Source organism: Macaca thibetana, chromosome 1 (assembly GCF_024542745.1).
Source record: "Macaca thibetana thibetana isolate TM-01 chromosome 1, ASM2454274v1, whole genome shotgun sequence".
Taxonomy (NCBI): Eukaryota; Metazoa; Chordata; class Mammalia; order Primates; family Cercopithecidae; genus Macaca; species Macaca thibetana.
In genome coordinates, this window is record NC_065578.1 from 155,046,276 (window position 1) to 155,070,889 (window position 24,614).

Here is a 24,614-nt window from a genome sequence, read left to right on the forward strand (position 1 = left end):
CAATGGAGATGGGGTAGTCGGCAAGGCCATAGCAGGGGCTGCAAGTTTTTCAGCATCTTTAGGGCTGTAGCTCCCTGTCCCAAATGCTGCCATTAAAATCAAGGCTACTTAGACTGGGAGAAAGGAACTGAGCCAGGAGGATTATTTTTTTCTATTTCTCCTCATACCCAGGCCAAACTTTCTCACTGTTAAGACATAGGAGACACTTTCCCTGCTGGGAATCTGGGCTCAGATCCCAGAGGTTGCCTTAGCACCTGGAGCTTAGAGAGCAGCCACATCCAAGCTGTTGCATCAGAAACTCTGCTTGTGACTCTCACAATGTTGAAGAAGCTCTGAGAGTGCACAGACAGTGTTGTCTTCACATTCGTATCGCCTCCACCCGCCAGCCTGAGTGTCACTGCAGGCTGCGCATTGGGCTGGATGGAGAGGACCACACTGTTTAAAAACTTAGGTTCTAGAATCCAGCAAAGCAGGGTTCACCTGCTGGCTCTTTCACTTACAGCTGTGTGAACTCAGATGAATGGCTGTTCCCCTTTACATGAGCTCATGGGTATGGACCATGTGGTACATATTTATAGATGCTCAGTGTGTACTCATTCATTTTAAGATTCCCATTTCCTTTCCTCTACCTTACAAAGCGATAAGCATGAGGGTATTTAAATATAGGCCCTGCAGCTGGGACTAAAGGATACTGGACACAGCAGAGGAACAGGATGAAGACCTATGGGAAGAATGTTAAAATTACACTTTCCCTGGGGCATGTATCTCACTTCCAGCAATGGCATACCACCTGGTCCTGAAAGCTTATATGTGCTTGTCCAAAAGAGTGGAAAAATGAGTTTTACGTGTTTTGCTTTTGGAGAATTCTACTTTTAACTCGAAATCTCAGCAGGCAAGGAGCTAAGACCAGGTTCCTGAACCTGAAGCACAGTTCCACTAATTCGCTGGTTATACTAGCACTTACAAGTCAGCAGGAGACAAAAGCAAAGACAAAGGGTTTGCACACTCCAAATGTTACCATTTAAGTAGCCAGTTTGCCTTCTCTGGGGACATATTCTCAATTCATAAGGGCTGTGAACAGACTGTGTCACCCTCTTTTTTTTTTTTTTTTTTTTTTTTTTTTAATCAGCAATTCTTCCCCCACTGCTAGCCACCTGGCCTTTCCTTAACCCCAAGCTGACTCCTCTCTCAAACCCATGCAATTTCCAGTTTGCCAGACAAGACCCCTCTCTTCTCAAGACCTACCATTTAGCAGCATAGCAAGTGGGAGTTTGAAGATTCCAGTTTGGGTCACTAATCTTACTAAGCTCTAAGAGTCATTATCTCTCTCTGAGCCTCATTTTTCCTTCGATGGAGGAAAGCAGCCCTTACTTCCTGCATGAGGACCATATGTGAGAGTGTGAGAGTAAGAGAAAAGGCAGCATAAGAATATAGCACAAGTTCAAAGAAAAGATAATAAACATGTATAGGGCATCAGATATGTTACAGGCACTGTGCTAAACACTTAATATGCAGTATCTTATTCCAACCTCACAAAAAAACAATGATTATCTTCATGTTAGAGATTAGGTAAGTGAGGTTCAAGGAAGTGAAATCCTTTGTCACATTGCTAGGAAGTAGTGAAGCCACAATTAAAGCCCTAATCTGATTCCATCTAGAGCCAGAATTCTTAAATAATATTATGCTTCCTAGTGCCCTTAAGTGACTGGTAAGAGGCTCAATTTATTAATTCCCCATCAGTCATTCTTGCAATGATAATGATGATCAGTGGTGTTATCCACGGTGAGGAAGAGTTTCTATCACACCTGCAAGAGTAGGGCATATTGTGAGCAGCCCTTTCTGGTTTCATCTGTGACCACCTGCTCTCTTTGCAGTCCATCTCTACAAGTGTGCAGCCCAGCGGGAGAGCTGCGGCCTCTGCCTCAAGGCCGACCGGAAGTTTGAGTGTGGCTGGTGCAGCGGCGAGCGCAGGTGCACCCTCCACCAGCACTGTACCAGCCCCTCCAGCCCCTGGCTCGACTGGTCCAGCCACAATGTCAAGTGCTCCAACCCTCAAATCACCGAGGTAAGTCCTCCAAGTCCCTAGAGTAGGAAGGGGCAGCCAAGAGCTGACCCCAAGACAGTGGGAGAGGAGTGCAAATTGAGACTCTGTGGACAAATTCTTGGCGTAGAGTGAGTTTAATGTGGGGGGTGTAGGAAACCTCTTATGTGTGTCTCGATGGCCCCTGTCTAGGTATAAGAGGTAAGCGTATGGAAGCGCATCCTCATGCCTGCGCATGAATGTACAAGTGCATTGGTGTGCACGTGCACACGACAAGGGAGGCAGAGCCAGCCCAGTCTCCCTGCCAGGCTGGCTGAGCCAAGTGAGGAGGAGAAATTGGCTCCATGGTGGGTGAACATTTCAGAAAACAGGTTTAGCTTTTCTCAGCAGAAATGTGATTTCAGGAGCCGCAATTAGCTCAGAGTTGCAAAGCTGAGAACGGAAGAGGAGAGTAAAGGCAAGCACTGCATTAGCCACCGTGCCATTTCCCAGGATTTACTCCCTGTCCCAATTTTTTCATGCATTTTAATGGAAAGAAAAGGAAGTTAATTATCCTGGGGAAAAAATGATGTTTCCAAAATAGCAAATTTCAAAGGAAGATGAATAGATAATGTGGATGAAAATGCAATTGCTTGGGTTTCAAATGGCCTGGGAGAGGAGTCGCTGTATTTAACTCTGGTTGTGTTCTGTGCTCCCTTTTCACTGCTCCCTAGTATATAACTGTCACTCATACTTTGAAACTAACTGCACCTTCCTGATGGTGACTAGGAATAAAGGCCCAGGCAGGTACCCAGTGGTCTGCATGTTTAAGAAAGGAGGAAGGGGCTGCTCCTTTTCTGCCTCTTCCCTGAGCTGCTGCACCATCCTTTTCCCTGCTTCGTTTTCCCTGCTGACCAGGGAAAGCAACTCTTGTCCTCACCTATATCACAGAATATTGGGAAACTTCTAGAACATCTCTATGATCATATCAAAACCACAGATCAGTTTTAAAAGAAACCCTTAAGATGGAATGGGTGCTGCTAACCTACAGATAGGTTATTTGAAGAGGTAGAAATTATTTATTTAATGTGTGTAAATTACATTTAATCCTCACAACAACTATGGGAAATAAGTATTCTCACCCCCATTGTACAGATGAAGAAAATGAGGCTCAGAGAAATTGAGTGACATGCTCAAGTTTATACAGCTGATAAGTGGCAGAGCCAGTATTTGAACTCATATTTAATTATAAAACCATTTTTAAATTCTTCACAATATTCCCAAGTACATTAAAGAAGAAGACGTGCTTCCCCTTCCTTAACCTTTCCTGGACCAGATAGATGCAATCCATCCACAAGGCAGCATATCCCAGACAGTGCAGGGCTGTCGGTGGGAGAGTGCTTACTGCTTCCAGGCCCTCATTCATCCATGCAGAGAGGAGTTAGGAGAGCACACACACTGCCTTTCAAAGACAGAGCTACTTCAATCCCATTTTATTCTTGATTGTGACCAGGGATGGTGCCTCCTGACTTTCTCCTGTGTCTTTAGGTCTCTGGAAGAGAAAGTTTGCAGGGGCTGCTGGCGGTGCCCCAGCCTCTGCCCTCAGACAGCTAGCTTCCTGAGCTGCTCAGGGCTCCGTGCCTTCTCCCTGATTCGAGTGATTTCCGGCCACTGCTGGCCTGAGAACTTGCACTGTTCCGTAATTCTTGCTGCTGCAGTTGTCAGTCTCTACATCTGTGGGCACCCGTGGTGTGGGGGAGCTTAAATTAGGCAGAGACTTGCTTCCATCAGCACCACCCGCCTCTGCCAGCCCCAGCAGCTGCACCATCCACTCCCCGACTGGCTGGGGCCCCTTTCCAGCCCCAAGGCAAGCTTCTCACTGGGAAACCTCTGCCTCAGCTGCCCCTGCTCGCTGACTGGGGGCTGATGGGCTGCTCTGTTCACAGAGGACACCCAAGCTACACGAGGCTAATTAACCCCCTGAGGTAATTAGGCTGTAATTGATTTTCCCAGTGAACATATCAGCAGGCATCAGAGGCCCCAATCTCCTGCTGGTGCTTTTCAAGTCAAGGCTGTTGAGAAAGGAAGGAGCATCTTTGGAGAGAGACAAATCCATGCTGTGTCCCAAGCCACTCGGGGCACCTCACTCTGAACAGGACATGGGGGAGGGAGCATCCAGGCCTGGAATGTTGTATTCATGATTATCTGGAATATTTTCTTTCATTTCTTTATTTTCATTTCGATATTTTTTCCTTTTCATTTTCTCCTACCCCCACCCCATCCTCCTTTCCTTGTAAAAGTCATTGTCTCTTTCTTTAAGTTTTCATTCTTGAAATAATTTTAGACTTATAAAAAGGTACAAAAATAGTACAATGAACTTTCATATACCCTTCACCCATATTTCCAAAGTTAACATCTTACATAACCACAGTATAATTATCAAAATCAGGAAATTAGCATGGATACAATAATATCATCTAATATACATGCCTTATTAACATTCTGCTAATTGTCCCACCGATGTCCTTTTTCTGGTCTAGGATCCAATCCAGGATCCCATGTGACATTCTATTGTCATGTCTCCTTTGTCCTTTAATCCTCAGTCCTTTTTTGTCTTTTATGACCTTGATACTGTTGAGAAGCACAGGCTAGTTATTTTGTAGAATGTCCCTCAATTTGGATTTGTCTAATGTTTCCTCATGATCAAATTCAGGTTATGTATTTCTTTGGCAAGAAGTACCAAAAATTACCTGTACGGGACCTATCAAAAGGGCACCTGCGGCAACTCAAAGGGGATCTCAGAGGCCGAATCTGGGCAATTTGAGCAAGAACATAAAAAATGATAGCTGTGGATTTCACCAATAGAATAAGAATCTGTGGTTCTTCCTGATAAAAAGAAACAAACAACTAAATAAATAATGGGGGGACAGCTACGATGGCTCATGCCTGTAATCCCAGTTCTTTGGGAGGCAGAAGCTGAGAGGACTGCTTGAAGCCAGGAGTTCAAGAGCAGCCTGGGCAACACAGCAGAATCCTGATCTCTAAAAAATAATAATAATAGTTTTAAATTTTGCAGGATGTGGTGGTGCATACCTGTAGTGCTAGCTACTCGGGAGACTAGGGTGGGAGGATCACTTGATTCCAGAAGTCTGAGGCTAGAGTGAACTATGGTCATGCCATTGCACTCCAGCCTGGGCAACAGAGAGAAACCCTGTCTTTTTTTTAACTTTTTTTTTTTTTTTTTTTTTTTTTGAGACAGGGCCTCGCTCTGTTACCCAGGCTGGAGTGCAGTGGCACAATCGACTCACTGCAACCTCCAGCTCCCGGGTTCAAACAATTCTCTTTCTTCGGCCTGCTGAGTAGATGGGACAACAGACATGCACCACCATGCCTGGCTAATTTTTGTATTTTTAGAAGAGGCGGGGTTTGCCATGTTGGCCAGGCTGGTCTCAAACTCCTGACCTCAAGTGATCCGCCCACCTTGGCCTCCCAAAGTGCTGGGATTACAGGCGTGAGTCACCACGCCCGGCCAAGACCCTGTCTCTAAATAAATAAATAGACAGAAAAACTCTTCTTTACACTAGAATTCCAACTAAAAAATGTAGAAGGAATTACAGAAATAGAAACCACCATTTGGCAAAGTACACAGTAATAATTGTTTCAGGCAAAGAATGGTCAATGAACACTAAAATTAGTAGATGAAAGTGTGATGAGAAATAGGATATTTACATAACCTTAAGCTACCTTCCCATAAGATACTTATTAATTATAACAAGAACAATAGTAACTGGGCAGTGAAGAAACGTGGTAGACCTCACCTAAACCAATTGATCAAAGTAAACAAAGCCAGTAATGGGAAAAATCAACCTCATGTACCTTTCAATAGAATGCTCTGAGAAGGACACAATCTCATCTCTATGGTGTTTTCGGCAAGAATATGTAATTTGCTAAAAGTAACCTTTAAGGAGATTTTCTTTTCTTTTCTTTTCTTTTCTTTTCTTTTCTGAGATGGAGTGTCACTCTGTCACCCAGGCTGGAGTGCAGTGGTGTGATCTTGGCTCACTGCAACCTCTGCCTCCCAGGTTCAAGGGATTCTCCTGCCTCAGCCTCCCGAGTAGCTAGGACTGCAGGCACGTGCCACCACACCCAGCTAATTTTTGTATTTTTAGTAGAGACATGGTTTCACTATGTTGGCCAGGCTGGTCTCAAACTCCTGACCTCAAGTGATCTGCCCGCCTCGACCTAAGTGCTGGATTTATAGGCATGCACCACTGTGCCTGGCCAACTCATTTTCTTTACTTCAGCTTTCTTGGCTAATCCCTTTGCACTGGCATAGATGTTTTCCCCAAACCTCTGAATCATCGGACTTCCATGAGGCCCATACCCTTTGATGTAGACCTCCTTGTCCTCAGCCTTCATCTTCAGAATGGGTGCCCTCCTTAGTGCAGCCACTCTGTGCAGTAAATAGAAGCCACTTACTACAAAGATCCTTCTTGAAGGATGAAAAGAGAAGGATTCTAAGATGGCCTGTGATGGCAGTTTGGGGTGGCAGAATCTCCACCTGGAAATAAGTGGAAGCTGGAATGGATGCTGTCCTTCCTGGGACAACAGAGAAATAAATGAGATGATCTCAAAGGAGTTCTATGTTAGAAAAAGAAGTGGGCGCACACATAGTTAGATAAACAGCTGTGTTCTTCCTTAACCCCTCCTTACCCCATCTTCTCCATGGCAACCAGGCCCACCCCGAGGGACTCATCTTTTATGGCAGCTTCATGTAGAACAAGTTGTACAGGCTATTGAATTTCACAGTTTGCATAAACTTCAGGTTAGGACCCCCTCAGGACTCACCGTCTGCTCCTTCTCAGTGAGTTCGTGGTGTGATAATGATGCTGTCCCCCGTGGGAGGCCTCCTGAGCTGCTCCCATTTCCAGCTGTCATCATGGGTGTCTGTGCACGTGTCACCTGTTCAACCCTAGAAACAGGAGACATGCAGAGGACTGGAAAGCCCATGAGATGCCTGGCCCGCCACGTTTCCGTTTCCCCAGCTTGTGCTTCAGGACCTGCTGGGACCTCAAAGAGGAGGGTGTTAGGAGCCACCCACTGGAAAGGAAGGCCCAGAGAAAAACATTTCTTAAGGAGCCATGAGTAGGCAGGATCCAGCAGTAAAGGAAGAGACTGAATATTTTCTCAGAAAGATAAACTCAGGGAGGGTAAAGGGATTTTGGAGCTCACATAACAGAGGTCTTCTTCACTCCAAGCGAGTATATCAGTTTCCCAGGGCTGCCTTAACAAAGAAACACAAACAGGTGGCTTAAACAACCTGAATGTATTTGGAGGCCTGAACTTCAAGATCAAGGTGTCAGCAGTGTGGGTTCCTTCTGAGCTCTGTGAGGGGGAATCTGCTGCAGGCCTCCTTCCTGGCTTCTGGTGGTTGCTGGAATCTTTGCCATTCCTTGGCTTGTAGAAGCATCAACCTGACCTCTGCCTTCATGTCCACACGGCATTCTATCTCTGTGTGTGTATCTGTCTCCCTAGTTTTTTTTTTCTTTTTTTAATAAATGCCCTGCCATATTGGATTAGTGACCACCCTAATTATCTCATTTTAATATGATTACTTCTTTAAAGACCCTATATCCAAAGAAGGTGCCATTCTAAGGTACTGAATTAGGTCTTTACCATATGAATTTTGAGGAGACAGGAGTCAAACCATAAGAGTGAGCATTCTGATCAGAGGGGGGAGATGCCACCATTCCAAATACATTAATTCACTCATTAAATGAATATTTAATTAATGACAACTGTATGCCATGAACTGTGCTGGGCTTGGAAGTTGTCTGTCGCATGTTTACATGAGTCCTGGTTAGGGAGATTAGGTTATGCAGCCTCTTCCAATGTAGCCCCACCCTATCCTTGAACATTGGCTACCTGGAAGAGGCTGGAAACTGACTGCCCTGCAGGGCACTGTGCTTCCTCCAAAAGGCCTGGGGCAGACTTCTAACCTCCACCCTCTGCAGTTGTGTCCTGTGTAGAAGGAGGACTGAAGCAGGGATACAGGTCTCCTGCTAATGAGGACACTAACCTCAGGCAAGGAACATGAGCCGACCAGCCAACATTCTAATTCTGGGAGTCTTCATGACAATTGCTTCTCTTTAACAAGACTCTCCCATGTGCCAGGCTCTGAGCCTACTCCTCCAAACAACCCTGCAAGATGGCTATGATTATCTCCACTTAAGAGTTGGGGAAACAGTGCTTAGAGAAATAAAGAATTAGCCCAGTGTCACACCCATATCTGGTTAGCAGCAGAGCAGAAGGCAGACTTCCTCCACCACACCGTGGTGAGGGGGATGGGGGGCTGTTCCTTGGCTATACATTTCCCCACCTCATCCCACCCCAAGTGTAACAAAAATGTCTCTGTCCAGAATCAGAATCCTCTTGGAACTTACCAAGAGATGCCAGACAAATTGGGAATATTGGTTACCCTTTGTACTGAGCCTTAAAGTAACCTTCACCTAACTGTCTTCCCAAACATAATGAGGTCCACACTTACTCCTATGAGTGGGAGGAAAAACAACAAGAAGGGGATATTGGGGTGCATGTGAACTTGGGGCAGTCACTTCTTGCCTTTCAGGGGGAAGCATTATTCTAACCCCTACCCCAGTTATTTCTTGAAGCTATCACATTCAGTTGGGGTTGTTGTTGTTGTTGTTGTTGTTGTTGTTGTTTTTGCTATGCCCACCAATGAGATGGCCATTAAGCTAAAGTGAAATCTGGATTCCCTGGCCTGGCAGCTCTGACCTCTCAATCATCTCAGCCTGATGGGAGAGGCCAGACAATGGGGCCCAGGTGGTTCACACTTGCAGGCAAGAACAGATCAGGGTGAAGCCAAGGCAAAGCAGGCTTAAGATTCAGGAGATGAACACCAGAGTTGGTGTGACCAGGAGCCCACCACCCTTAAGATGTGAAAGAACATTCCTGTGTGTTCCCAAAGTCACCTGGCACGTTGCACCATACGGCCACACTGATGCCAGGCAGTGGGGGTGTTAGGTTTACAGCTGTTTCTCCATTGACCACCATGTAGCTTTTACTTTATGAATTTTTCAACCTCAGTAACTTCTCCATCACCTCCATAGTCCATGCTTAGGGAATATAAATTCTCTTTAACATTATCTTACGTATCTTAGGTACATGTAACTGAGAAAGAAAATCAATTATAGAAAACCATGTACACTGGCCTCCAAAACCAAGCTCAAATAATTGTTGATAACTTAATAGTTTGAGATGATCCATCACTCCTGCTGGCTCCTGTTCTCCACTTGCACAAATAATTTAAAGTAGATTGGTTTTGCCTGGATTATCTCAGATGCAAATGCATTTGTGAAACTGTTGGGGAAACTGGGACATTTACAAGTATTTATCTGCAAGGCTGCACCAAATCTCTGCAGGAAAGGCCAAAAGCCACCTGCCCAGGGCCAGAGTGACTCACTGCAAAGTTCCCCACAAATAAATAAATAAGTCAGCCAGCTTTCCTGAGAAACAAGCCGGCACTCTGATCTTTCGTTCATTTATTTGCAGGCCTCATTAATATAACATCACTGCAACAAACAGCTAACGGGGAATGGTGTCAGGATGAATAATGGAGTTACTCTGCTGAGATAACAATTAGGTTTTGAATGTACTATCAGCTAAGACAGAGCCAGCAAGGATTCACGCCGGGCAGGAGAGCTGGCACCGCCAATGTCATAGATTCCTACAGAGCTCGTCAGCTGGGCTCTAGTCTACTGTGAAGAGTGCACACACGGGCACACACACACACATACACTCCAAGTGGAAAAGAATACCACAATTCGCTTTCTCAGACCCAGCATCCAGGTGTCTTTAGGAGCCAGGAAGGAATGAAAACGTGCAGCCACAAAGTTGGCATTGCTGCCCTCTTAAGTCAAATGAGTGAGAGGATTAGGAAAGAGAGGAGAAGCTGTCAACGCATCCTCGACTTGTCCTCACTGGTTTGTCCTGATTAGGGGGCTCCTCAGGGCAGAACCCTCCTGAAATCCCAATCTTAGACACAAAAGCTTTTAATACAGAGTATGAACATCCGCTGAGGATGCTGACGGGGCTGAGGCCATTCTGGAGTGGCTTCTTCGGCACCTCTTCTCCTTCTGGGAGGCTCTGACATTAGTTTCTCCTGTCTCCTTTTACAAATCCAGTGGGCGGGCACTGCCCACCTGCTGGAAACCATGGTGAGAGCTGCGCAGGCCCATCAGAGGGGCAGCCAATGCCACGCTGGGCAACGTCCACACCAACCACCTCTCCTTCTCGAGTCAGCCTGTCTGCCCCTGCCCTGAGTTCCCATCAAGAACAGGACCCAGAGGCTCCACCTGCATAGGATGCTCGTGAAAACAAAGCTACTTTTCCTTTGGACCTCAGCTAACCCAGCTTCCACCTGGATTTCTTCAACATAAAATAGTCATGAGAAAAATCATAGCCAACTTTCACGGAATACTTACCTTGCACTTAGCTCAGCACCTCACATATGTCATCTCATTTCGACCTCAAAACAACTGTTATGAAATAGAAGTTAGTATTGTCATTAGACCCATTTCATAGATGAGGACACTGAAGCACTATGAGGTCTGATAACTTTCTTTTTCTGCCTTTTTTTTTTTTTTTTTTTTTTTGAGATGGAGTCTCACTCTGTTGCCCAGGCTGGAGTGCAGCGGCGCAATCTTGGTTCACTGCAAGCTCTGCCACCTGGGTTCACGCCATTCTCCTGCCTCAGCCTCCCAAGTAGCTGGGACTATAGGCGCCCGCCACCATGCCCAGCTAATTTTTTTGTATTTTTAGTAGAGATGGGGTTTCACCATGTTAGTCAGGATGGTCTCGATCTGCTGACCTCGTGATCCACCCGCCTCGGCCTCCCAAAGTGCTGGGATTACAGGCGTGAGCCACTGCGCCCGGCCAAGGTCTGATAACTTTCTTGAAGTGACATTGAGAGTAAGTTTTAGAACTGGAATTTGACCTGCAGCTACTTGACTCAAGAGCCCCTATGTTTGACCCGTGTACTATACTATCCTTCATCTCTTTCCTGAGCTCACTTGGACAAATAGAACTGTCAATCTGCAGAGCCAGAGGAGAGAAAGGAGCTGGCACCAAGCTCTTCCTCAAGCCTGCTGCAGAGATGGGAAGAAAGTCAGTAGTCCCCAGTCCCGGCATTGTTTGGGGAGACTGGACATTCACAGGGAGAGACAAAGGGGCAAGGCCAAGAGGGGAGTGTGGATATTGCCTGGCTGAGGTCAGAGAGGAGTGGGGATGGATGCTGAGAAGTTCAGGGAGCCAGAGAGAGCAGGAGTAAAGGCAGTGACCAGCAAGGCCAACTCCAGAGCTCCTTGGAAGCAGCAAGGCATGGCCTTAACCATGTCTTAAGTCCTCGCCATGCACTTCTTGATCTGTGCATCTTAAGCCTGCTGCCGAGATGGGAAGAAAGGGAAAGGGGCTGGAGTGCCTAAGCAGACAGAAGCGAAGAGCAGGCCAGGGCATGCGTTCTTATGGTGGGTGACCAAGGATAGGGGTCTCCCCGGGGCAGTGCTGTGGGAAGGCAAAAAGCAGCCGTTAGATAAACCTGGCTGGGCTCTGCCACTCACTGTGGAACCTTAAACAAGTTACTTAACCTCTCTGGGACACTATTTCTCATCTGAAAAATGGGAACGATGATAACACCTCATAGCTTGTTTTGAGCCCTTAGTGGGATAACATATGTAAAGCCCCTGGCATAATTCCTTACTCATTATAAGCACTTAAAGAATGTGAAAGCAGCAGCCATCGTTCTCAGAATCTTCAATACCTTGGAGCTGAAGCCCTGCTTCTGGCTTCTTTCTCGCCATCTCTATGAGCCCAGTGACACAACCAGAGGAAGATAGGGTGTCTAGAATGGGAGCTGAGCTTTGTGAAGCTCCCACCAAGCTCCTCTGCCCCGACAAGCCCCTACTCTGAAGTTGGCCCCAACCCTGCTCCAACAAGGCTCTGCCTGAGGCTGAACCTGGGAACAGCCCACCTGAGCACTCACTCCCCAGGCTGCCAAGCCCCTGGGCCTTCCAGCGCCTCCCCGGTGCAGCCCTTCACATCTCCCCAGCTGTAATTAATCGGCTGCATCTGCTCTTGCCCTTGGGCTGCTTTGTGGCACAGTTCCCTCCAAACTGTTCAATTAGTGGCTGCAAGAATGAGGTCAGGTGCAGCATCACGGCGGCTGCTTTCCAGGTCATGGCACCCACGGAGGAAAACAAACATGACAGGGTCTGGCAGGAACACAGATTTAGCTGGGGTGCCCTGGCACTCTCCAGGGTTCAGTTGGGCTGTGTTGCTGTCCAGGTGGGGTCTGAGCAGGTGGAGAAGTGACTCCCTAAACCAGAGGTTTCTGGAAGTTTTGAGAGGGCCTCAGCAGAAGATAGGAATCTCCTGCTTAGTCCCCTGCCATCGTCATATGTGCTGTGACCTAGGCATGCCTGCCTGATCCCACATCCTGCTGGCCTAGTCTTCCTGGCTTAACATATACAGATCAAGAAGTGCATGGCCAGGACTTAAACTAGCCACCTTTATACCTGGGCGTGGTCACTGACTGCTCCTGGGGCAGGGTTTAGCGCTGCTAGCCTGAGCTCTCTACCCTAAAGTGTTTCCCTTATTTTCCCTCTGAATCCTGCAAACAATAGACACACTTTTTATTCTACAAACAGTCAATAGATATCAGTGATCTTAAAGCCAAGTAATAACACAACTTAAAGTCCCATTAAGGTGCAAATACATTTTTTGTACTTGTTGTATACAGATACAGAAAGGGAGGAGGGAACAGCTGAGTGAAAGGTGCCTAAAATGGGGGAAAGAACCCCTGGGAGGAAAACACAAAAGAACATGGGAAAGATACCAAATGTTTATCCTGCACTGGGTTTTGCCCACGGCCAGCCTGGTTAATGGCGTGTGTGACAAGCAAAGGAAGTCATCTTCGCAGGCCCTCCTTACTGCTCATCAATCAATCAGGCCTTTGCTGAAGCCACAACCCGAGTCTGGGTCACTACACTCTCAAAAGATGCATAGAAATCCGAGGGTCCAGAGAAAAGCATCCAAAATGATCAAAGGGTTTAGAAACCAAGATCGTCAGTGAAAAGGCTGGAAGAACTGCAGAAGCAAAGGCCAGGGGTGACTTAATTGCTGTCTTCAGTAGCTGAAAGATGTTTGATGAGGAGGCAGCTGTTCAGTCCTCCATTCGATGAGGAATCAAACCAGAAATTGGCTTAAATTAAAGCAAGGGAGATTGCAGGAAGAGCTGTTTAATGATCCCGATGTTAAAATACTACATCACTCTCAGGCAACAGTTACGTACCTCCACTCCTCCAGTCATCATTAAAGAACACAGTCTGTTGTAGTATCTGGTTGAGACCAGCATTTCCTTTTAACAGGGAATTGGGGATATTTATTGACAGTTACTCTGTTCCAGGCAGTGTGCTAAGGATTAGTTTGCTAAGAAAATCTAGATAGTCCCTTGTCCCAAGATAGTTATTGTCTTATTGAGGGAATAAGTAGTTACAGTGTAGTGTGGCAATCGTGGTCCTGGAGGTGTTCATAGAGGGAAGTGGGAGGGTAGAAGAAGGGGCTACTAAATCTGCTAAAGGAGTCAGGGGAGGCCTCCCTGAGGGGGCATCTTTTGAGTAGAGACTTGAGGCTGGGTAGGCATTTGTCAGTGGGCATGCTTGACCAGCACAGGGAACAGCATGTCAAATGCATAGAGGCTTTATACCCTATAGCTGTGGGGGCCCCTGAGCTTTCCCAGCGAGCACACGTACAGTCATGCATCACTTAACCATGGGGATGCATTCTGAGAAATGTGTCATTAGACAATTTCATCCTTGTGTGAACATCATGGCGGGTACTTACATAAACCTAGATGGTGTACCCTACTACACACCTAGGCTGCAAACCCGTACTGCATGTGACTGGTCCTGAACACCATAGGCGATTGTAGCACAATGGTAAGTACTTGCGTATCTAAACATAAAAATGGGCTGGTAAAAATATGATGTAAAAGATTAAAAATGGTACACCATATTTAGGGCATTTACCATTTCCAGCTTGCAGGACTGGAAGTTGCTCTGGGTGAGTTCCGTGAGTGGTGAGTAAATGTGAAGGCCTAGGACATTACTGTACACTACCATAAACTGTAAAGACAGTATGCACTTAGGCTATACTAAATTAATTTAAAAATTGTTTTCTTCTTCAGTTGTAAATTAACTTTAGTTACTACAAAAAATAATTTTTTTTTTTGAGACGGAGTTCACTGTTGTTGCCCCGGCTGGAGTGCAGTGGCACTATCTCGGCTCACTGAAATCTCCACCTCCCGGTTCAAGCGATTCTCCTGCCTCAGTCTGCCGAGTAGCTGGGATTACAGGCATGCACCACCATGCCCAGCTAATTTTGTATTTTTAGTAAAGACGGGGTTTCCCCACGTTGGTCAGGCTGGTCTCAAACTCTTGACCTCAGGTGATCCGCCCACCTTGGCCTCCGAAAGTGCTGGGATTACAGGCATGAGCCACGGCGCCCGGCCAGTTACTATAACTTTTTACTTTATAGACTTAACTTTTTAACCTTTTGACTCTTTTGTAACAACACTTAGCTTAAAACACACACATTGTATAGCCGTACAAAAATATTTTCTTTCTTTATATCCTTATTCTGTAAGATTTTTTTCTAGTTTTGAAATTCACTTTTTAACTTTTTAAGCTTATTTTGTTAAAGACTAAGACGCAAAGACACAGATCATCCTAGGCCTACGCAGGGTCAGGACCATCCATATCACTGTCTTCCACCTCCTTATCTTGTCCCACTGTGAGAACTTCAGGGGCAATAGCACGCAAAGAGCTGCTGTCTCCTATGATGACAATGCCTTCTTCTGGAATCTCTTCTGAAGGTCCTCCCTGAAGTTGTTTTACAGTTAGCTTTTTTTTTTAATAAGTAGAAGGAATACACTCTAAAATGACAATAAAAAATATAGTAAGTACATAAACGAATAACCTAGTCATTTAGCATCATTATCAAGTATTATGTGCTGTACATAATTGTATATGCTTCCCTAGGCTTTCCTACAACTTATGACTGCCACAATGCCACTAAGTGGTAGGAATTTTTCAGCTCCATTATAATCTTAAAGGACCATCGTCGTATATATGGTCCATCATTGACCAAAACGTCTATTTGCAGCACAAGACTGTAGTCCGTAAGAGGACAGGGCCAGGACTCTGGGGGGTCCCAAGTGTGAGGGGTGGGCAGAGGAAGGGCACACAGGCAGTGCCAGCACAGCACAGAGGGGAGAGCCTCAGTGACCCCTTTCACCCCAACTCAACAGCAGCAGGCTGCTTCTAGGATGTTCTTTCTCCAGTCCCCTTCTTCTAGCTCTCACTTCTGAGGTCCACATGGGGAGAATTCAGATAGACTTCTAGTCCACAGTATAATATGGGGTGAAAAGCATGGGGCTCAAATGAGTCAGTATCCAAAGATCTTCCCTGCTGATTTGACGTTTCACTTCCCTTCCCCCTCTCTCCACCTCCCCACCACACACACACACACACACACACACACACACATACCCCAAACTGTCAAATCATTTGTTTGTGTGGGTGTCTCATTCAGAAGTACTTCCCTGAAAGAATTAATTGAGTTCATTGTGGAATGCTGCACCTACCCCAGAATGGCTGATAGCCAGGGAAAGAAGAAATGGCCAGAAGGGAGGGAGGAAATAATAAAGAACGTCTTGTACAGGGCCAGTGTTCTTCCAAATTTATTTTGGGTGAAAGGATGATGTCTGGCTCTGAATCTGCTTCTGTGCAGGGCACAGAACTCACCAAAGCCAGGGCCCTACTGTGGCGGCATCACCACTCTCTGCCCAAGCTCAGGCTTCGGGCATTCTCCAATAGGCCCATGAGCAGCTCTTTGCACCCTGGGTCACGCCAACATCTGTGATGAGCTCCCTCATCCATGTGTTGTCCTCCATCACCTCTAACCCTGCCAATTCTGACATCCCATGTTTAGTCATCTACAAAGACAGAGGTGCAGGGAAGGAGATTACCAATTATCAAGACCTACTCTCTAAACCAGCATACTAAGAACTCTCCAAATGTTATCTCACTTAATCTTCACATCATCCCTGTGAGGCAAGCATTATTATCTGTTTGTGAATGAGGATATTGAGATTCAAGGTCACATAACTCGTAAGTGTCAGAGCTGGTATTTAAATTCAGGCCTGTCTGATTCCAGAGGTTACTCTCTTCCTTCTGCAGACACTCTCCCAGCATCAGATGGTCTTTCTCCCCTACCTGAGTGTAGCCAGCAGCATAGAGCTATCTGAAACTGACCAAGACATGGATCCGCCTAACATGCTGGCCGTACTTTGGTTTCCCTTCTGTCACTGGGGCACTCCATATGACTCCACCACAGCCTCTCATCCTCACCTCTGTGGGAGATGAGCTCTCCCCTCCCCTGCAGCCTCTCAGCTCCATCCAGATCTGGAAGAACTTGCTTAGAGTCCTGCAAGCAGTAGCTGGGGATTCAGCCAAATTGCCCCTGTATAGATCCATGTAGAAAGGCCAGACGTGGCTTCCAGGAGAGCCAACTTTGTGGAATGCAGACCTGAGTGCCCTGCAATCAAAAGCTGCTTTTAAGAGAGAGCCCTGGGGACATGGTCTCTGTGTGTGTTGGGCAGGGCTGGTGGGGGTCGGGGGATTGGGACCCTGCGGCTTCCTGGTCTGAGGTGGTGTCCTGCAAGATCCTGCTCACTCCCTCTCTGGAGAAGAAATTCTTTGTCACCAAGCCTCCTCTCCCTGGCCATCTTCAAGTACTTGATCCTAAGAAGAAATGCAGAAGGCAGGATGCAGGGTCCTTGCTTCCTGGGCCCACCAGAGATGGCATGGCCCTTAGACTCATTCTCAGCTGCCTGGAAGGCTTCACACAACAGAAGCTGCCTTCTACAGGGTGCCTCTCTCTGTTCCTTTGCACTCTGCACACAGACCTCCACCCTGAGCCACTCTGATTTTTAAGCTGGAGGTGAATGGGTAACATGTCCAAAGGCTCAGAGATTTTTAAAGAGCGTGATGTAGAAAGGAACCACTGAGAGGGTAGGACATGAATGACGTGCTATTGAATGGAAAGTGTGGCAGAAGGGGTAAAAGGGATCAGAATCAGAAAGACCACACCTGCCAGGCCAGCCTTAGGAATTAGGGACTTTGCCTTGGCAATGGCCAGAGCCATGGAAGGTTTTTAGAGCAAGAGACTGGTAACCTGGTCAAGTATGTGTTCATGAAGGTCACCCTGGCAGCTATTGGAAAGTAGATTTACATGCAAACCCTTGGGGTTAGTGTGGGTAGGAGATGATGGAGCCCTGCTGAACACCTACTCTGGAACACATGGGCTCAAAAGACACCTGGGAGTGAGAACCGATAGGGCCTGGCGACTTTCTTTATTATTCGTGGTAGATGAGAGAAAGAAACAGTTGAAGGTGCTTGCAGAATTCCTGGCTGGGTGCATGGTGAGTCCATTAACCTTGAAAGAGGATCTGGGAGGGTAATTGGCTTGGGGGTAGGAGGAGGAAAAATTAAGAGTTCATTTTTAGACACGGCAAAATTTGAGGCGCCTGAGGGACATAATGGGGAAGTGGAGATGCCCAGTAGCAATTGGATATATGGCTGTGGAGCTCAGGAGAGGGGCCTGCGCCAACCATATAGATTTGGAAGTCGTCAGTAATGGAGGCCTTGAGAATCCACTTGCAAATCAGATAATCACCACTTCATCTATGTTTTGGAAATTCAGGATTTTACGTGTCAGTTTTGCTTTAAGCAAGGAAGCTATAAGCTGTGTCTCCTGTAAGCCCCAGAGCATGATAGTTGCTTCATTGTCCCCTGAACTCCCTTGCCACCTACCCTGGGTGCTGGCAGCATGGTACACAGCATAGAAAGAAGACCTCCATAAAGACCCTACACTCCCCAGGCACTTTCCAAGCCCCGTGGACCTGGTTTAATGACCCACAAGGACACTGATTCTCCTGACTTGGATTCCCCCAGCTGCTAGCTGGAACTACCTATCTCACTTGTATCTTCATGCCAAGATTGTAATACTTGCTAGTAATTTGCCCCCCAAAAAAGTCTTCTTCTCTAAACAATATAAGCTGAATTATGCTTCTGAGCAGCTCTGTGCTAGCAAATAGACCCTACAGCACCCCAATGGCCACAACCATGTGTCTGCCACTGATCCCTGAATGTTGGAAGGGAAGCACTGCGGTGATTTACCAGCAGGAGGAAGCTACCCCGTGGAAGCTGCCAGTGCTGCTGAGGATCCACAATGCAGTCCCCACATGCTACCTGCAAGACAGAAATATTTTTAGGCTTTCCAGAAAGATTTCATTTCACAGTTTTTCTGAAAGGTTGTAATTAACTGCAGCGAGCAAAAGAATGTTTTTTAAGAAATAAAAGTAGGGGAAGGAGAGAGAACCAATCAACACTGTTTTGTCAGTTCCTTTGGGTAGGTGGGTTCATGCCATCCAGGTGGCTAGGGAAGGGGATGGAGGGGCTGGTGAAGCTCATTCCAAGTAGATTAAAAGAGAACCAGGAACTAAAAGCAAATTGTCTCCTATGGATGCTCTCCTGCAGCAGGTAAGGAAGCAGCCCTTTCGGTTTCTCATTAACGAGTATGCATTTCCCAGAGCCTAGGAGTCCCAGGTCCCTGAGGAAACCGTGCCAGGGGAGACTGGAACAGCCAGGATGGATTATTGGATATTTTTAGAGTCCAGGGACAGAAGAGCTATAGTGGCTGTCAGTTCCTCATGCCAGCTCCTTCCTCTCCAAGTTGTCCTTCCTTCTCCCACCCTCACCCCCAGCATACAGAGACACCTCTGAGCCCCCTTGACTATATCTCCCTTGATTCATTTCATGTGTGTTGTTTAGTTTTATTCATAAGGGAGACATTTTGTTTTCAGACAAGGGAGTCAGAGCCATAGACAAGGTGACTTGGGTAAAATGAGCCTCCAGATAAGAGTGTTCAGGGCCTGGATGGGACAGAGGGAAGGAGGCAGAACCATCTTTGTCCTACGGAGGATAGACAGGCAGGAGGTCTGAGTTCAAGTCCCGGCTCTGCAGCCAACTTACCAAGAGACTGGGAGTCTGAACAGCATATCAGCCAGGCAGTGAGGGAAGGAAGCATCTTTTCTCTCTCACTATCACTTGGTGGTTGGTGGCTGAATTGGCAGCACAATTCATGGTGCCCACATCACAGGAAGGGAGCAGTGCACCTGCCGAGAAGCAATGAGATAAGAAGGGTCTCCATATCTCTCGACAGCATGTTCACCTGTACTCATCCATCATCTCCACCCCCGGGTACGCTGACCCTGCCACGCCATCAGACACTCCACCAGCACATACAGGGTCATGAGGGAGGCTGTCCAGAAGTGTCCAAAAACAGTTAGGCTATGGCTCTACCCAGGTATCCTCTTCTGAGAGATTCTAGTGGACCCTCGATCTTCATCAAGTCCCCCTTTTTTTTTTGCTTCTTCCTTCTTCCATCCTGCCCTCCCTAGGATGTAGTAAACAGAACACTTGACCTTTTTACAACTGTGTATACAAGTTGTTCAAAACTTTGGATATATCCCTGACTTCTCTGGGTCTCATGCATCTTGCTGTGAAAAGTAAGGATCTTAGAATAAGATACTCTGAGATCCCTTCCAGTTATGAAATTCTATGTTCCTCTGCTATTTAGGATTGAGTTCACTTCTAATTATTTTTCCTGCTTCAGATAACTATTGGCCACAAAGTGTGAACTTACTCACTGAGATCTGTTGGGTCCCAAAGAGCTGCATTTTTCCAAGAGCCTGGTCTGTTCCCGGATAGAACTGTATTATGTCTTGAGAGACCCGGATTCTGCTATTCTGTTTCCAGTGTTTGGGGGCTGAATTAAGGAATGAATAAATAAGCAATCCTTGCTAACAGTAAGCCAGCAAAGATTTGGAACATCCTAAAGTTATTTCTTCTTGGTCCTAGCATGTGTATAGGATGTTTTTTGCAGAACAGTGTCAAATGCACTTTCCATCTTTGATCATCTCCCCTGCAGCCACACCTAAACTCTATTCCCCGCACTCCCACTGCTTTCCCTCTGTATCTGTCTTACCCCTGTATACCCCAAATCAGTGGTATTCATGAACTGCCTTTATCTCATCCTCCTTGACTCTAAGTTTCATAAGGGCAAATTTCCTGTCATATTCATCATTGTACCCCCAACAGGCTCTAGGACACAACAGGGGCAATAATAACACTGTCACAATTACAAAGTCCTCTGGTTTCCAAAGTGCTCCCTAGCACACCTTCTATTTGGTTCTTCCAAGCTCCCTTCGAGGTTGGCAGAAATGATTATACCTCCTTCACAACTAAGAAAACTGAAGTTCAGAGACGTTATGTGACTGATCGTAATCAGGCAACTAGTGAGTTAGAGACACGTCTCAAACCATGGTTTTCTGCCTTGAGTCTAGTATTCTTTCTGATAATTTTTTTTTTTTTTTTTTTTTTTTTTTTTTTTTTTTTTTTTTGAGACGGAGTCTCGCTGTGTCTCCCAGGCTGGAGTGCAGTGGCCTGATCTCGGCTCACTGCAAGCTCCGCCTCCCGGGTTCACGCCATTCTCCCGCCTCAGCCTCCCAAGTAGCTGAGACTACAGGCGCCCGCCACCACGCCCGGCTAGTTTTTTGTATTTTTTGGTAGAGACGGGGTTTCGCCATGTTAGCCAGGATAGTCTCGATCTCCTGACCTCGTGATCCACCCGCCTCGGCCTCCCAAAGTGCTGGGATTACAGGCTTGAGCCACCGCGCCCGGCCTGATAATTTTTTTAATAAGTAAATGAATGAATGAATGACCTAAAGAACCGAGGAAGCAGTGTAAAACAGAACATGATGTCAAGATCCGAGATAACCTAAAAAGTGGACAAAACACAGTCTCTCACCAGAATTCCTGGTGCCCATAGGTTCTTAAACCTCCCTGGGGGAGGGGGAAGGGCGCTGCTGTTTCTCTCCCTGTGGCCAACCCAAATTTTAATCCCATTTTCCTACTGCAGATTTTGACGGTGTCTGGACCGCCGGAAGGAGGGACACGAGTGACCATCCATGGCGTGAACCTGGGTCTGGACTTCTCCGAGATCGCCCACCATGTGCAGGTGGCTGGGGTGCCCTGCACGCCCCTCCCAGGGGAATACATCATCGCTGAGCAGTGAGTCTGCCCTGGCCGGCCCTTTTCCCATGGGAGCTTCAGAGTGGAGACTGGAGACTCTCCCCTTTCCCTTCCCTGGGCCTTTTCCATGATTCATCTCCCATTACCTTCTCCTCCTATGGACCTGCCCCAGAAGCCTCCCCAGAGCCCCCTCCTCCCTCACCTCCACCCTCAGGCGGTCTCATTCTGTTTGATTCCCTGTTCCCTGGCTCTTATGGCATCAGGGCTCCGGCCCTGACGGTCTCTCATTCAGTCTTTGCCTGCCCACCGGTGTGACTGAGCGTTTCCTCCTAGGTCTCCCCCAGCCCTTCCCCTGCCAGCCCCCATTGGAATGCATCCCGCACGGTGGGCTGCGGGCAACAATTTGTTTGGCTCATGGGGCTCTGACAGCAGCTTAATCCGAGCAGGGCCTCCGCCGGAGCAAATTCATTTATTTCACTAAGGGAAATGTCAGCTGGAAATTAGAAAATAGGCATGTAGTGGCGGACAGGCGAACGGGGCTCCAGGAGTGACATATGTTCCAATTTGGGGTGTTCGTTTGGCAGTGGCAGCCCACTGTGGAGTTGGTGGGCAGGAGGTGGGCACGGAGCTGGGGGCAGGAGGATGGAAAAGGGGAGGCTACCCCTCCAAAGGAGAAAGCAGGAAGCAGCCACATCATTCTGCATGATTTATCAGGACAGTTGGGTCAAGCCATTCTGATTCCACTGTGAACACAGCTCTGCAGGGGGTACTGGGAGCATGAGCAAGAGCATGACTTTGGGGCAGGGACTTCCTTCCCTTACTCTCAACCCTCTGCCAGGTCAGGTTGTTTCCTCTGATCCACCACTCCTCCCGCCAGAGCCTGCCTTTCGTGGCAACCGTAAAAATGACATCGCTTTATCTTCCATCAGCACTTTGCAGTTAACAGAGCACTTTCTCATCCACTATCTCATTTTTAATTGGTAAGGACTCTGAGAGGTAAATATTGTTATCGTCATTCTGCAAAGCAGCAGAGAGCAAAGGACTCATGAGACGTGAAGTGACTTTCCCCAGTTCATTCAGGGCATAAGTGGCTGAGGCAGAATTAGACTTCGAGTCTCCTGACCCCTAATGCAGGGCTACTTCCCTTCCATAACAGTGATGGCGCACAACTCCTGGACAGGAGCAGTCCGAAATTCCACGAATCCGTGTGTAGCTCTGAGGCTCAGAGGCCATGATTCTCGCAAGGCCCCGAGAAGGGTCAGAGTCCAAAGGGGTGAATTCCCAGACTCTGAGGGCAGTGTGATGCCTGCCAGCCACAGCAGGGGAGAAGAAAGAGCTGGCCTGATTGCTCAGATCCTTCAGGTCTGATCCTTCAATGACAGCCTTATTCCTGCAAGGAATGAGTCCTGGAGGAAAGGCTGGCTGAGCCGATAGGAAAGAGATGAGGAAGATGGAAAAAGGGAAAGGAAGCAAATAGTGCTTCTGAGCCAAAAAAGAGGTGAAAGCTGTTGTGGCAGGAGCCGGGGCACCCACAGAAGGCCTCCTGGCAGACCATCTTTACAGAGCCCCGCCTCCTGCCAGACTGGGCAAGGTGCTCAGTTACATGACCCCAAATCCACCTCAACCTCAAGGACCTCCCTTGGGCCCCTGGATACCGACCTGTATCCAACTTGGTGAGATGCCACAGGAATCCAAAGGAAAGGGCTAGGGTATGGGGTGAGGGTGGGAGGTAAGGCTTTTAGCTGAGAAGTGCAAATTCCTGGGAAACTGGTCCTCAGAATCATAAGAGGTTTGGAATGAAGCCGTGTTTTAGACCTGCCCCCTCTACTGACCAGCCTCAAGACCTTAGCAAGCTGTTCAATCTCTGTGACCTTCATTAGCCTAATGTGCTGCCCAAATGTAAGGAATTTCAGTTCTATTTATGAAATGAAATGTACTGCACTCACCCCGCACCCAGGGCCATGGGGAAGAAAGTGTCGAGAGAAGCTGCAAGTGAGGCTATGAAAGGAGTGTGGGGAGGGGAATGGTCCCCATGCATTCCTGCAGAGGCTGGTGGTCGCTCCAGAAAACCACCATCTCAGGTATGGGGTAGGCAGGAGGCAGAGAACACACCCCATGCCTCGCTGGATGCAGCCCTGGTTTCCAGCCGTGCCAGGCTCGTTACCACTCCCGAGGTTTCAGAGTTTGTTAACATCATTAAAGCCTCCATCCTGGGCAGTGAGCAGCAGGCACAATCATTACAGATGTCTGTGAGAGATGAATTTGGCTAAAAGAGCCTGGTGCAGAGTCCCGGGCGCGGGCAGGATTCGCCAGCACGGTAATGATTCACCATATGCTTTGCCGTGCCATCTATCACTCAGCAATTAGGTTAATGTTGGTTAAAGGGCCCCGCTTAGTCCTGCAATCAGCATCCCACAGGTCTGTGGAGGGCTGGATGATTCAGTCGCAGGAAGTTTCCTGGACCATGGGATGCAGGTTGAGGCTGCAGCTCAGCCCCTCCTGGGACAGGGGCTCCACTTGGGGCAGATTCCCCTCAGATCCTCAGGCTGCTTCCCTCTCATCTGCTGTACCTGAGAACTCAGCCACTGTGGGGTGGATGTGAGATGTGTGTGTGCTGCTGCCCCAGGGAGCAAGGCACCATCTATGCCAGTCTATGGTAGGTGGTGTAGTATGGGCAAGGGTACTGGGTTGCCTTTCAGGAGACTGGTGCTCAAGCCTTAGCTCAGCTGTGGATGAACCAGGTGACTTTGGGCGAGTTACTTTGCTCCCTGCTCCTCAAACATCTCATCTGGAAAATAGATATTTAGGAATAGACGATTTCTACATTGGCTTTGGTGGTCCTTTGGATGTCCAAACCAGTAAATGGTATGCCCATGGAATCTGCAGCTCCCATTGTAAAGATTACCTGTGGCACTAAGGTGCCTCCGGAAGACCCCTGGCACCAGGAGGAGTCAGGTCTTCAGATGTCAAAGCTGGACAGCTGTTTGGTTCAACTTCCCATTTTATAAGGAGAGAATCTAGGCATCTCCAGCTATTGTCTCCTAACAGTACATAGGGACCCCAGAGCCACCAGGGACACAGGGAGGAGACAGGGAAGGCAAGAGGCCTCAAGAAATCAAACCACAAGAAATCAGCCAATCTTGCTGACTTGCAAGACTTGGAGGAGGTGGTAGTGGGCACACCACTGCCTATGGTTGTCTACAACCAAGAAGGTAGAGGGGACAAGTGGTTAGCTCTTAGAACCTGAGGAACCCAGCTCAGCCTTTCTCACCACCCCCTGCCAACAACCTCACCTCTACCATTGCTGCCATATCCATACTGTCCCTTCCTTGAAAGATGTACAGAGCATCCCACTAAATCTA

General features: G+C 47.5%; 1 protein-coding gene across 1 annotated transcript in view; it reads left to right on the plus strand.

Moving 5' to 3' along the window:
- The window catches only part of PLXNA2 (plexin A2), a 222,696-nt gene that overhangs the window by 162,737 nt on the left and 35,345 nt on the right, over positions 1 to 24,614 (plus strand). The window contains exons 12-13 of the mRNA XM_050781525.1: positions 1,875 to 2,065; positions 21,140 to 21,291. Coding sequence (XP_050637482.1) covers positions 1,875 to 2,065; positions 21,140 to 21,291 — 343 coding nt within the window. The remainder of the gene's footprint in view (positions 1 to 1,874; positions 2,066 to 21,139; positions 21,292 to 24,614) is intronic.